At 32.1% G+C, this 15210-nt stretch overlaps 1 protein-coding gene and 1 long non-coding RNA gene across 2 annotated transcripts; both read right to left on the bottom strand.

Moving 5' to 3' along the window:
• Nucleotides 1-1381: 1381 nt before the first annotated feature.
• LOC109123259 (uncharacterized) lies at nt 1382-3214 on the bottom strand. Its single transcript, XR_009466738.1, has 2 exons — nt 3179-3214; nt 1382-2061 (listed from the first exon to the last, which is right to left on the bottom strand). It is a non-coding gene; the product is annotated as an uncharacterized LOC109123259 (long non-coding RNA).
• Nucleotides 3215-6951: 3737 nt separating this feature from the next.
• LOC100249695 (protein TIFY 5A) lies at nt 6952-8320 on the bottom strand. Its single transcript, XM_002277733.5, has 3 exons — nt 8029-8320; nt 7800-7902; nt 6952-7360 (listed from the first exon to the last, which is right to left on the bottom strand). The coding sequence occupies exons 1-3, from the start codon at nt 8112-8114 to the stop codon at nt 7166-7168; spliced, it is 384 nt and encodes a 127-aa protein (XP_002277769.1). The 5' UTR covers nt 8115-8320; the 3' UTR covers nt 6952-7165.
• Between the last annotated feature and the right edge of the window lie 6890 nt (nt 8321-15210).

The following is a 15210-nucleotide window of genomic DNA, read 5'->3' as shown; positions in this document are numbered from 1 at the left end:
AAAATAGAGTTTTCCTTTGGGAGTGTTGCTCCGTTATTTTCATCAAGGATGCTTACCTTTCTAAGAGTCTCCTTAGAGTTTATATATGAGTTAGAAAGTATGGCCCCACTGTGCTAGCGGGTCCCATCGTCATGATTGCGGCTCATAGGGTGGCGAAGCAATCATGACGTTTCTGGTGCGAGATGGCGACTATCAGGAGGGTATTCAGGCGGCGGATGTCACCTCAATTTATGATTTTAAATATCAGGGATGCGTCAGGCGACCTGAGAAGACTTAGGAATGTCTTGTCGAGTGTGTCTTGCATTAAAGATGAGTGACAGTTCAAGAGACTTGGTCGTCAGTATTGTCGGAGTTTGCTTTTTTATTGTGGGCAGAAATAGATCCGGCGAATCGTGAGTGTCTGACGAGCCAAGCTGTCCGGGGAATCTGAATTGTCGGCTGCGGATGTTCTTCGGGTAAACGCTACTAGAGGATCCGGACATGTCTGCCTAGGGAAGTTGAATCGTCCTCCTCTCCCATCCGACGGCAGGCGCCGGCTGTGAGATATCTGGAGAAGGTGGAACGTCGGCCGGATAAAATTCCGAATGTGAGATATCCAGAGAAGGTGGAACGTCGGTCGGACAGAATTCTGGATGTGAGATATCCGGGTGGAATGAGTGAGAATTTCCGTCCGGGTGGAATGAGCGATGCCACGTGTCGCAAGGGGCCGTCTGCGTGTCCAAGGGAGAGGGAGCCACGCGGCACTTTTTAGGGAGGATCCCACATGGAGCATGTTCTAAATCCCTCGCTTGTGACCATGAACATCTAATTGCCCTCCTTTCCTTCACCCACTTGACCTACCTCTGCTAGCCCACTTCCACCTCTACAGCTGCTGGTGGTCATGCAGTCCCCATCGTCCCTACCAGGTTACCACTGCCAAAACCATCACCACCACAACCCCACCCCCGCCACCCCCCACCACCACCATATGTTCGCATCGGAGCCTATAAGCACTTAAAATATTTTTTAAAACAGTAAAAAATAATTTTTTAGAACCAATTTTTTAGAATAAAATCTTTTTTAAAAAATAAAATATTTTAAACCTCTTTTTTTAGCAAATATTTTTTAATAATAGCTTTTATTCCTATTGTTTTATCTTTACTTTCATATTTATACAATTATCTTTTTTTTAAAAAAACTTAGAAAACAAATGAAAACGATTCAAAACAAATATATTGTCAAAAAACAATCCTTTCAGAACAATTCTCAAAACCTTATTTCAGGAGTAATTGACAATCAAACATGTTTTCCTATTTTCTGTTCTCAAAAATAAATAAATAAAAGAGTCGAGGCATGAAAAATTAGTGGTGACAGAAAGCAGGAATACAATAATAATAACAAATAAAATATAACTTTAAGAATTTGACAATTTACCCTTGATATTTTTCCATGATCCAGAGGAGTAAAGATAAAAATTTTGAGATTTTAATTCTTGGTACTTCCAAATATTCTCATACAAACACATCCTTAGCTCATTCGGCATAGAACCTGCCCCACCCAATTTACCGTTAGAAAATCAATAGTTACTTCAACACAATAAAAGGACCATCTTCATTAGAAAATTATAGAAATAAACATTTTCCATACGGGAAATAATAGCAAGAAATGAGGAATCCTTGAACATGTGAGGTAATTCAAAGTCCTTCACAACTCAGCATATGCATGTCAAATATCAACTTTCTCCCTAGAGAAACGGAAAACATAAAGACAGAATGAGATAATGAAAAATTTCTCAGAATTTAATTTGGCAAGAGCTAATCTCAAAACACAGTGGCTTACTGTTATCATTCAACACCAGGGCCATTTAGCATCTCTCCATGAAAACCATCGATCCTCCTCATTATTGTCAGCCACAAAATCTGGACCACTTCCTCCAACTAGCATATGTTTATCCTCGCCCAATCCAAAGGCCTGACAGCATATGAGTTTTCTATCACGTACTGAAGCTTCCTCCCTATATGCTGGGTTGGAATACTTTGGATGATGGATGAATTGCACATTTTTCCACCAGAGCTTGAGAGCCTAGAGAAATAAATTACAGAAACAAAGATAAACATTTGATTCAATATTTAGAAAACAAAAAGACCAAAAATAAACACAAACTAACACAGTTGATTCAATATTGAAGCACTTTGGGCTCATATCAGAAATGTCTTCAAAACAGACCTTGTGCTTGGACATCAATGAGACAGTGTTTGGTGTAGAAAATCTCAAAAAAAGAAAAAATCCATTTGCTCCATTTGCTACACAGAATTATAGAACTGAAAGAATCAACTTAACTGAGTTCAGAAAGATTGATGAATTTTTTCACACTGGCTTTAGTTTCATGGGATGCACAACTATAGCAAGGCATTGCTAGAAAAACATTCATTACCAAGATCAAATAGACTATCATGCAGCAAGCTAGAGAATGAGCCCACCATACTTGAATAGGCACTAAGACAATGTAAGGCACCATTATTTTATGGCACATGAGGCTGAAAAGGTTACTAGTAGAAACATTGCATACAACATCAGTCCAGAAGCTCATTATCAGTGCCTGATCAAGGTTATCAAGATCAAATAGCTTATTTCATACCATGCAGTCAAAGGTGCTTTGTATGCTTGGCTAGGTGGTCAGATGATGCAAGGCAAACCAGGCAGTCATGGACTAGGGTATGAATGATGGGTGCATGCACCTAGACACCTGATATCTCTAATCCCCAAATCTTGGGGCAGGGGAACATGGCAGCATGAGTGAAATTTCTTCTTCAATACCATGGGATAACATGAATTATACATGTTTGAACCGTTTTGTTATCAAAACGACATTGAACCGGTTGGACCATCGAACCAGACGACCCGTCCGATTTTTTGCAAACCGGTCATAACTTAAAAAGTTTTTTTTAACTATGAAAAGGCCCATTCCAGGCCCAATGCTTACAACTCAACCTAATAAACCATCTTTGGTCCAAGCCACTCAGGCCTAGTCCAATGAAAAGATTAAAACACCCAGGCCCAATGCTTACAACTCAACCTAATAAACTATCTTTGATCCAAGCCACTAAGGCCTAGTCCAATGAAAAGATTAAAACACTATTATTTGGGCCATGTCTAAAAGCCCAATTTGCAGCATTTTTTATTTTAAAATAACACTTACATTTGGGCCATGCTTTCAGGCCCAGCTTGCTGGCTTGTTTGGCTTAAGGCAAGTTGGAAGGGATTTATAGAGCACATGGAGCACATAAAATTCTTGTGCTTCCGATGTGGGATTGGGAATGAGACTATTAGAGGAAAACATTGCCTTTAGAGGGTTGGACGCATGGAACTTTGATTTTATTTCAAAATTTTATCATATAAAATCTTTAAAAAAATGTAAATATTTAAATTCCTGTTTATTTTTATAATAATTATAAAAAATAATATAAATTAGTTAATAGAATAATTTAAAAACAATAAAATATAAAGACAAAAGGATAAAATTAAATATTTTAAATTTTTTCATCTTAAATATATCTTCTTTCTTAAATATTACATATTTCTATTTAATAAAATTTAAAATATTAAAATTTATCATTTAATTTAATTACCAAATATAAAAATCAAACATTATTAAAATTTGTAATTTTATATATTTTTAATTTTTATAATTATTTTTTATTTTAATAATATATAAATTATATATTTATGACGTCACTGGTTCAATAGCGGTCCGACAGCCAGTCCGACCAGTGAACCGTGAACCGATAACTTTTCCGGTTCGATCATCGGTCCGATTCTGAAAACATTGGTTTTAACTTTTGTTTTCACTAATAAAATCTAAAGCCTTTAAGAGTTAACATTGAAGTAGTCGTTAATAATAATAATAATAATAAATAAAAAAAACCTTTATTATAATCAAGATAAGTGATATTTAACAATCGTATTTTTGTGAATATAAATCAAGTCATGTCTTCAAGAATACACACAAAATACCACCCTTGGGAACACAATTACTCATCACTAGAAGGGGATCATTTTTATTACAACCTATAACTAAAATAGGATCATCTCTACTATTATTTGTCTCAATCAGAAAATGACAGGTGAAGTTGTAATAAATATAAATATCAAATAATATAAAAAAAAGAAAAAGAAAAAAAAAATGGAAATCAGTGTGCTTACAAGCATCTTTTGGAAAAACTCTCTTTAGTTATATATAGAAAAAAAAAATGTATTATTCGACTTTAATATTATTACTATTATTATTATTATTATTAATATTTTTAGTGGCACATTTTGAATGGTTAAAAAACTCTTAGAAACTATTTCCTCTAATTATTTTAAATATTGTGTTTAATTAGGCCGAGTTAGTGTATTTGGGCACGCAAATCGATTTCCAACAACGTGTCTCTAATTTCTCAAATGTTATAATTAAGCAAACAATTTTGATTAGATAACCTTATAGGCTACATGTAACAGGAATAATTTCAGTCGAGATCATATTAGCATTTTTTTTTTCCATAGGGAAGAGTGGATCTTTAACAATATTAATGGTTAAAAGAAACATGGTAGTAGTGGATATAATCATGTAATACGTAAATCAACTTTGTCTCAATACGGAAATCCAAATCTGGCAGCCTACCAATGATAATAATTCAATTTCAGTTTTGGCTAAATTTTAAAATCTTAATATAAATAATTAAATAAGACTAAATTTTATCAAAAATTAAGTAATATATAGTTTAGTATAATTATATAATTTAGTTGCAAATTAGTTATTATCCAATTAAATCTCCAAAGTTAAAAAAATTAAAATTTTCAAATTGAAAGCAAAAGGAATCTACTATGAAACTTATTTAATAAGATAAAGAATTACAAAATATTCATTTTTATTATGAACATTTTATAATAAAACAAAATAGAAAATTCACACATATTTTTGATAAGTGAAAAACATATTTCAACATTAATTGCATGAAAAAAATCAAGATAAATTTTAAAAAGATAAAAAGATAAATAAATGTGAAAATTAAATAGATTTTATAATATATTTTTTATTTTTGTAATTTTATTGAAATCTTAATATTTAAATTTAGTACTAAGTGTAAACGTTATCTTTTTCTAATAACATTTAATTATGAATATTTTTTTATTTTTGAAGGTCAAATTTGTAATGGGTAAAATTCATTTTTTTTATTTATTTTTTAAATAATTACCCAAGTTATATATATACATTCAAAATAAGGAAAAACATATTTGGTATATATATAACTTAATTTTGTATGGAGAAATGACTCTAGTGCTTAGAGGTCCATGGTTGGTTATTCTTATCTTTGGTGATCTTATTCGATAAAGGACTTAAAATCTATGTAACTTAAACTGCTCTTGAGAAATTTGAGAGAAAATGTGAGGAAAAGAAAATAGAAAAAGTGAAAGTAAAAAAAAAAAAGAAATAAAGCAAAATAAAAATTAGATTTAAAATAAATAAATTATTTTTATATATTTATTTAAATTCATTTAATTTATTTTCTTTTATTATAAAAATATTAGATAATTTTAAATTTTATAAATTTTTAATTGATTTTTAATAATATTTATTTATTTCGTATTTTTCATGATAAAATCAAATATGAGAAAAATCATTTTTTGAATAATTTTTTTCTTTTCTTGATACTTACCGAAAACTAAACATAACCTAAATGTCCATTACGGACATAAGACGTTTTCGTCTCTGGTGTACATATTGCCCATTTTGAAATTCAAGAGCTCTATAATTTGTAAATGTGACTTCACAATTAAAAGAAGTTGAGTATACGTAAAGGTTTTTAATTTATAATAACAAATGAATTAGGTATTTAGATGTTCATCGAAAGTGTGTTGTATATTAACTATTTTAGGATTCAATAAGACCACAATTTAAAAATGTGTTTATATAAAAAGGGAATCCTCGTGTATGAAGAATCACAGTTCTCTTTACGTAAAAAACTCATATCTTACTTGCTATGGATAAAACTTTACCACGTGCTTAATCAAGCGTTGTGGGACCATGAGAGGAGGACAAACAAGGAACAATTAAACATAAAAATTCCAATCTCCCCCTTTTTCAGACCACAAGAAATAAACAAACACTGGGTCAAAAGCAAGGAAACCATTAAAGAAAGCTTAGCTTACACTCTCTATTTTCAATAATCATATCATGCTACATTTTCAACTGCGAATTAAACTTTTAACACGTTACTTCGCCTTGAAAGTCTTTTTCCACACCTAATCACCTACAAAAATTTTCCAGATTCACATTCTTTATCATTGGGTTTTGTGGGCTGTTGGTTGGAGGGGGAAGGAGGAGGAGGAAGTCAGCCATCACCATCATGCAAATAACAATAATATATAGTATTGCTTCCAATAAGAACAATGGATCCATTTAATTCATGTAACATGTTGTTTCCAACTGTTTTCTATTTAGAAATTTTGTTGTCAATTTTTAAAATTAAATAACAAAAATCCCACTTAAACATTTGGTCATATTTTGCTTTGAAAAAGTAAAAAGAAGTTTAAAATGAATATCCATGTACCAAAAGCGATCCCCAAGTGATATTGTTTTCTTTTGTCTTTGTTGGCGTGATAATCTTAGCAAACCATGTGCGGGAAAGGTGGGAGACATGAGGAAGGAATTACCCACAATTAATTTCTAGATTTCCGAGAAAATCTTTACTTTTAAAAGTAGTTGACCTCTGCCTTAAATTATAATTTTTTTCCTTGGCAAACAGAACAGATTTTTCAACATACCTACTACCTATTTAATCAAATAATTCATATTCAATACTTAATTGGCCCAGTGCTTGATCGGATGGAAGTATGTCACAATCTCATTTGATACTACTATTCACTTCTCTCTGTGATCCCAAAAGTCTTCCAAGATCTGCACAAACCGTCAAGAACTTTCACCAATGGTTTCTAGCAGAAATCTCTGTAAATTGATGTAATAAATCAAAGGCAATTTAATGAACACGAGTGTAAATTTTTCTTAATTTACAAGTCCCATATGGCATCAGGGTTGAATAGCTAGAAAATTTACAAGATGGGTTTTCTCAACTGGATCAAAATCAGGAATCGCGTTGGATTATATTAAAAAAACAAACCAAAAAAATGTGGTCATGATTCATGACTAGCGATGGTAGGGGGAGGTTGCTTCCATCCTATTCTTTCGCTTCTGGAGGAAGCGTTGCAGCGATCTCTTCATGGAAAGGCCAGTAGCGCTATACAGCTGAGAATGCAGAGATGGCGAGGTCGCGTCTGAGGCAGTCGGGGTTCTTGTTTTTTCCTCCATTTCTCTACTTGCAAGCAGTAAGATGGCTCTAGCCTGCAAATATGCCAACAAACTTATTAATTCACGGTCATCTTGCTAGATTTATGGTTTCAACACAATCAGAAACTAGTTAAATGATATGCTCACAAAAATTTCAGAATCAACAACTTATATGTGTGATGAAATTGGCAAATAACAAAGGCTTTGGAATTTTGAATACAAGTGGGGGGCCGGCATGAGTTGGCTGCAAACACATTCATGGAACCTGTGAAATATTTGTTTTTGCAGAGATAGATTGTATTTTGACTGCCTTTATACAAAAGGTACAACAGACCCCAAAAGAAGATTTAATTTACAGGAAAACAGGCTGGGGAGGCGACTCTCACTTCACCCATTTTACCCACATCAACAGACCCATGAGAGAATCAACATTTCAAGTAATAATTTCATTGAAAGGGGAAAAAAAAAAAAGACCAGGCCAAAACACACATACCTGAAGCTCTGTAACATCACAAACGCAGATCCTTCCGTTATAGAAAATGGTAAGCTGCTGCTGTTGTTGTTGCTCCTGTGGGCTTCCTCTTCCCGTCTCCATCCTTCAATCACCAACACAAAAACAAAACAGTCAGAGAAAACTATATACACAACCCACCCAAGTCTCATGCTCAAACAGTACTGCAACAAAGAGAGAGAGAGAGAGAGAGAGAGGGAGAGAGATTTACATCATGTTGTGGTGGTGCTGGGGGCTTGAATAATCAGTGTTGGGGGGAAGAAGCCGAAGCTCCAAATTGCAGTTCCTTCTCTTCATTGTTAAAGGACAAAAGGGTCTTCTTCAGTTCTTCCTTCGCTTTTGATTTCTGTGATAAGGAGAGGAGAGCTCATGGAGAAATGAGTGATGAAGGAAGAAGAGAGAGAGAGATGGCCGTTTTATACACGAGGGTGAAATACTGGACCCCATCCCACATTCAACTACTCTAATAATTTTTAATACGCAACCCACGAAAAATCAGACACAGAAATATCCCCACATTTAATCTGCACGTGGAACACGATATTCACCTCCCACTCCCAGTCTCCCCCTGGTTTTCCCCCCACTGTTTCTTCTCATCATTTCTACACGTGCTTTTCAGTTTTTATCCCCCGTCGGCATCTTCTTTTCAATTTTTTTTTAATATTTCTCTTTATTAGCTGTATCTGTATCTCTAAAGACAAGTCAGAGAAAGGAAATCGATATGGTTTTACTTGATGTCGACTGTCGAGTTTTGAAATCTTCTTGTTTGGCGGAGTCCCACTTCCTCCACTTCTTAAAATATTATGTCTACCTATTTGTTCTTATTTTTTACAAACCGAAAGTGAAGTCTTTAATAATTTATTTACGGCGTATTAATAAAACTTACAAAGATTTTAAGGTATTGATTTGATACCATTCTTAATTTTGAATATCAGCACTAGATATATATGATCATATTTAAATAATTATATAAAAAAATTTTAAAAAGAAAATCATTATAAAATAAAAAATAAAAAAAATCAAACCACATGTTAAAAAAAAAATTAAATAAAAATTTTAATATAATTCAAAAATTAATATTATACATAAATTACAAAAAAAATCTACTAATCAAAAGAAATAAAATAAAATATAATAATGAAGCTCTTAAAAATTACTTTCAATTATTGTTATGATCTTTATAAAATAAAACCTTAAAATATAAAAAGATTCAACGGATGTTATTTATTATATCTCAATATACTGATTCAACTTTCACAATTCAACACCATTTAAAATGATTTAGGATAAGATAATAAATAATCTTAAATAAGATATTAATTAAATAAAAGTGTAACAAAATATTCTTATACACTGTAAAAAAAAAAAAAAAAACCTTAAAAATGATCACATAGGATAATGTAAATTATGATATAAAATTATCATATGCTTGCCCTACAAATACTATTAAAATGACGACGCAATGACTAAAAGTGAAAAGGAAATATTTCAAAAACAGAAGCCCAACTAGTTGTAGGGGTGAAAAAGTGGCACTGACGCCCACATGTTTGAAAGGTTGAAAACTTCTATTTGGACTATGGCGGGGGCGTGGAATATGGAAAGTGGTGGCCCAAGGAAACCACGTGTTTGGCCTGCCCTTTCCAGCTGCCTCTTTAATTGAAGAGGTAGAGCGAAAATAAATAAAAATATCCAAACGAGGCATAAAGTGGGTGCTGCAAGCCAGCAATTTATGGCCAAGTTGAGGGTGGCTTTTGCCTACTTATCCAAATAGCATGTTGTGTATTTATGATTAACCAGAGTAAATGGAAGTGACAAATCCTACAATTGATTTGCCCCACACTTAGAGGTCACCTACACATGCATTAAAAATATGATTGAGATAATGGGGACAGTTTGTACAACTTGGACTCACTTTTTTCAACACCATGTGGAAAATACCATTTTAATTTTTAAAATTTGGCACCAAAATTTTGTTTTTATTTAATTTATTTCCCTTTGAAATAATTTCAAAAGGTGTCATAAAAATGGTAAAACTAGGATTGAAAACCTATTTTTTATATTAGGTTCATCTTATCTTTACAATTAATTGGATTACCTTTTATATAGTAGTATTTGATAACTTTCTCAATCAATTTAATCTTGATTACGGTTTTTTAATTAAAGTCAAAATTAGGAATCACGAATCTTATCAATATGGATATTTCAGTAATTAAGTATGAATTTTCAAAGGTACCTATTTTTGCATGATACCTCAAGGCTCTACTTTTCTATAAAGGGTACTTGGTGGGCACGTACCTATTTTTAGTATCATCAAATATACGTGATCATTTTAGTCACTTCATAATATTTACTTGTCGTGTTTTAAATCTTGAAATAAGCCAATTGCAATTGAGTTATTATTGTTCTTAAATATTTCTCTTTCTTAAAAATTGAAAATTTAGTCTCACATTTCTAAACAATTAGAACATTTTTTAAATGTTTTTCATGAAATATTTTAGAAGTTTCCTCCCAATTTTGGTATTTAAAAAAATGGGATAAATAGAATAAAACCCATGTGATTACACCTGAAATTACTTTTCATTTATTAAAGTTGTTTCATCATAGGAAAATACAAATTATATTTGTCATCTTTCAACTATTTTTAAAGTAAAGGACTAGATTGAAAACAAGTCTAGAGGCTAAGTGACAGCTGATAGTGTAGTACCATCATGTACTGCATGCATGGATGGTAGGTATGGGAGGGGATTTTGACAAAAACACCCTTTAAAATATTAATTAAAATGATCTTTTTATAAAATAATTTTAAATTTTAACTGAAATAATTTTTTAAAAAATTAAAGATTCCTTTGGTAACTTTTTTTAAAATAGTTTTTAAAAATTATAATTCGATATTTTGTAAAATATAAAATTTATTTAAAAACTTAAAATATTTTTAACCTATTTTTAATATTTTTAAAATAAAGTTTGTGTAGTATTTTATTTTTAATTTTTTAAAAATATTTATATAATTATTTTTTAAAATTGTATTTATAAAATGAGTGAAAAAAATGAAAAATAATTTAAAATATTTTTTGAAAAAACATTTTTTTATTATTAAAAACATAAAACAGTTTTTTATCATTAATTTGAACAAATATAATTATTAAATAAAGTCTAAATTAGTGTATTTTTTTTTCAAAATTGATATGCAATGGCTTACCCCATCTTTTTCTCCCATGAATGTATTGATTTCACTTGCGGCGACCTAGAAAAGACATGAGCCAAATGTGGCAAGAGCACGTGAAGAAATGTGATTTGAAATTTTGAACAAGTCATTGTGGCAGTTCCGACTTCAATAGGAAATCTGGGCCTACCCTCCCGCCTTTGCCTTCCGCACCAAGTCAAGCAACTTCACATTTTCCATTTCCGAACGTGATCAATGCTAGCCCCCTTCTCACGACGCTCTTTGGGCCACCACCGTAATAATTTTCTTCCACTTTGAGGCTGCCACATGGCGTTGAAATTGCTGCTTTGCTAAGGTTTTCTTTGCTCATAAGAAACGTGGGCTTATTTGATTTCAGCCGTTGAAATTAGGTTTGGAAAATTAATGAACTTTTGAAGTTTTGTTGCGCACTTTAAGTCGCCAAATCTTTTAGCACATTCTTCTTTTAAAGTCTTCGGTTTTGCTAAAAACAAATAATCATCCCGCTTTGAAAAGTAAAATAAATAAAAAACACTTTAAAAAATAAAATAAAAATACTTACACCATTTTTTAATTAAAAAAATATTTTAATGAAAATACTTCAGTCAAACACGTTATTATTTTATTTAATTCATTGAAAAAAAATACTTGATTTTCCCAAAAAAAGATATTGAATTAAGTTCAAAGGATTTTTTTTTAATTTATTGAAATTAATTTGTTTTCATATGATTAATTTTTTTTATCTTTTTATGATTTATTAAAAACTTCTTGTTGAAAAAGAAAAAAATCAGAATATTTAACTTTTTAAAAAATAATATATATATATTAAATTTTTTTATTTTTTAATATTTAATAAAAATAAAATATTATAAAAAACAAACCGTCTAATATTAAAATTAGAAAACAATCACCACCTCGAACCAAAAAATGGAAATTATAGATGACAATTGTTAAGATTCTTAAAACAAATTCCAACATGCAATTTATAAAGCACATGGAATGCCTGAATCTCGCCTAATGCCTAATAAGCTAAAACCCCATTTCATTTTTTTTTTCTCATCAAACTATCGAGTCAAGTGGTCCTAGTCCACACTCGCATCAAGTCAAGTGGCACTTTGGCACATGACATTCATCTCACCCCACATCATAATCTTAAATTATTTTTGGTAACTTTGCTTGTTTGTGGTAGTATAATGGAAGAAATCATGAATTTGATCTAATCTAACAACAAAATCTATAGCCATTTTTGGTAACTTTGCTTGCTTTGGCATTATAACATGAGAGAAAGTGTGCAAATAGTGTTTTTAGTAGAAAAAAGCATTGAAACTAAAAGCTAAATTAATATTTTATCTTCTTTAGGAATATAGCTAGGGTTCCTTTAGATTTAGCATATTGTAAGATGAAAGTCATTGGTATTCAAATTTGATACTAATAAATAAATGGTGGCTATTAATGCCAATAGATGATGTGAGTGGGTCATTTAAAAGAGAGTTGGGGGTATGGGGATAAAAAAACAAAGGATGTTAAAGAGCGCGATATGCATATTGAGTTTAAATCTTGTAAATTTATGTTTTTATAAAAATTAGTTGTTCAACATGATAACATACCCAAAGATCATGAGTTTGAGTTACTTAAGAGTTATGTTGGAGGAGAGATTGTTGTCATTCTTAAATCTAAAGATGGGTCACCTAAATGATGACTTTTAAAACAAAGATTGTTGCCACTCTTAAGTTTAAAAATAAATCACGTAAATGATGACTTTTAAAACAAGTTTATGAAGTGTAATGTTGTTGAACATCCATTGATTTTCAAATGAGATGGTTAAACTCGCAAGTAAACCTCATGCATATCATGTTTCTTAACATTTTCCTTTATGTGCAAGTCGGGATTGCACATGGACGAATAGGAGAAATGCAATTAGCGTTCAACAAAGGAAGGTATGACTTGTGAGAATTGAGAAGTAGCTTCCCTTGCTTATTTATTGGTGCACTAAAACGAGAGTGAAAACTTTCGAGAACATACCCCTTTTGGGTAACCACTTTTATTGTTTCATGAACAAAAATAAAAATTTTAAATGTTTTATTATCATTCTTCTTATTTTAAAGTATTGTTATTGTAAAATGTTGGAAACATTCAACATGCATTTCTATTCACCTTGGTTTGCTCATCAACAAAACCGAGATTCATGACAAAATATATGAATTCTTTTGTTTCCATTTCATGATTCGACATCAAGGAGAGTTTTAGGGATTAAAGTTTAAGGTAAGATGGGCATGTGACTTTACAAGAAACAATACCTTGGAGGGTAGGCGGAGTATAATTTTTGGGGTAAGCCCAACCTCCACCGCACCTGATTTCAAAAGTCTCTGTTTCCCACTCCTACCTAACACCAAGTCTTTTTTCCGATACTAAAAATTACAGGAGAAATTATTCCAAAGTAAAATATTCAGTCTTAGGTCTTAATTTAGATTCTTACTTTTTTTTTTTTTTTTTTTTTAAGGAATGACAATTCTACCCAAGCACCTAACGGGCCATTTTATAAGGAGTGGTGTTTAATAATTTATCCTAAATTATATTCTTCCAAAATTGTTTAGGTACTTAAGGAAAATAACACTGATGTTGTTGAAAAAGAGGCTCATGTTTGTCTGGAAGCATCTCACGTCACATCTCCATCTCTCAGAACTCATTATAAACGTTTCAGTATCAATGAATGAACAATGCAGTGGTTCCCACCTCCGACCACCACAACTCATTCTTATGACAAGGGAAAGCGATATTAACCTTCAAGAAATTAGCAGGGGTAATAAGGGTATAAACAAATGGGAAGAAGATATAAAGATATGTACAAAAAATGCATTTCTCATCCGTACTGTAACCACAGCCACTTTCAAACAAACCTGGAGCCTTCTCAAATTCTGTCTCCATGCAAAGCAATTTCCTAGAAGATAACGAGCCAAAGCTCAATTGGCAGTACATTTCCAATGGCCAAACGAATTACAGCCGCTCATGGAGTCCAATAATTTACGTCCCTCACAGGCAGCTGGCAACATGACTTGAAAGAATGTGCTTTTGTCGGACATGAGGGTGGACAAGTACAAGGGCCTATTCCAGTTGAGATAAGAAGACCATCTCCATCCTCGAGGAGAATATTTTTCATTTTTGGGCAATAGGTCACTATCATGACCAGTTCCATGGCCCAAACCCTTTCCCTTGTAAACCAAGTTAGGCGATTAGACAAAAGAAGAATAAAATTCTCGTTATAAGCAAGAAATTTGATTGAAAATGAACATGGTAACAACGTGGCAATGTAACAACGACAGACCATTTATCAAATGCCCCCAAATACTTCAATTTCACCCAGGATGAATGTGGATATCATTTTTTTTTTTTTAATTGATATCCTTTAGTTTTTTTAAAAAAAGGTACTTGTACATGGCGACCACGGGAGACAGTGGTAGTACAACCTTCCTCTTTTGTGTGTGCATTTATGGTAAATGAACGGGCACCAGTGGGAATCTTGAGAAAACTTACACAAGTCCTTCTCATTTTGCAAGGAGAGAGCGGAAGTACAATACCATCCTTCTCATGTATGATGTATCACACTTCACTCATATCAGGGCCTGCTTCAGTCAAATCATCTTTCTGCTAGATGTGTTTACTTACATGTAGAATTCCATGATTTAAATTTCCTATGAAGCAATCTCCGCTTCCTGGAGCATCCTCTAAATCCCTCCCTTGTGACCATGAACATCTAATTGCCCTCCTTCACCCACTTGACCCACTTCCACCTCTACAGCTGCTGGTGGTCATGCAGCCCCATCGTCCCTACCAGGCTACCACTGCCAAAACCATCACCACCCCACCCCGACCGCACCCCCCTTTAGAACCAATTTTTTTAGAATAAAATCTTTCTAAAAAATTAAAATATTTTAAACCTCTTTTTTTAGCAAATATTTTTTAATAATAACTTTTATTCGTATTGTTTTATCTTTTGTTTCATATTTATACAATTATCTTTTTAAAAAAAACTTAGAAAACGATTCAAAAACAAATATGTTATCAAAAAACAATCCTTTCAAGACAATTCTCCAAACCTTATTTTGGGAGTAATTGACAATCAAACATGTTTTCATGTTTTCTGTTCTCAAAAATAAAATAAAAAATGGTCTCCAAAATAATTTGAATCATGAAAAATTAGTGGTGACCGAAAGC

This window comes from Vitis vinifera, chromosome 10, assembly GCF_030704535.1.
Source record: "Vitis vinifera cultivar Pinot Noir 40024 chromosome 10, ASM3070453v1".
Lineage (NCBI taxonomy): Eukaryota > Viridiplantae > Streptophyta > Magnoliopsida > Vitales > Vitaceae > Vitis > Vitis vinifera.
Note: the sequence above shows the minus strand (reverse complement) of the source record. Positions and strands in the feature narration are given on the sequence as shown.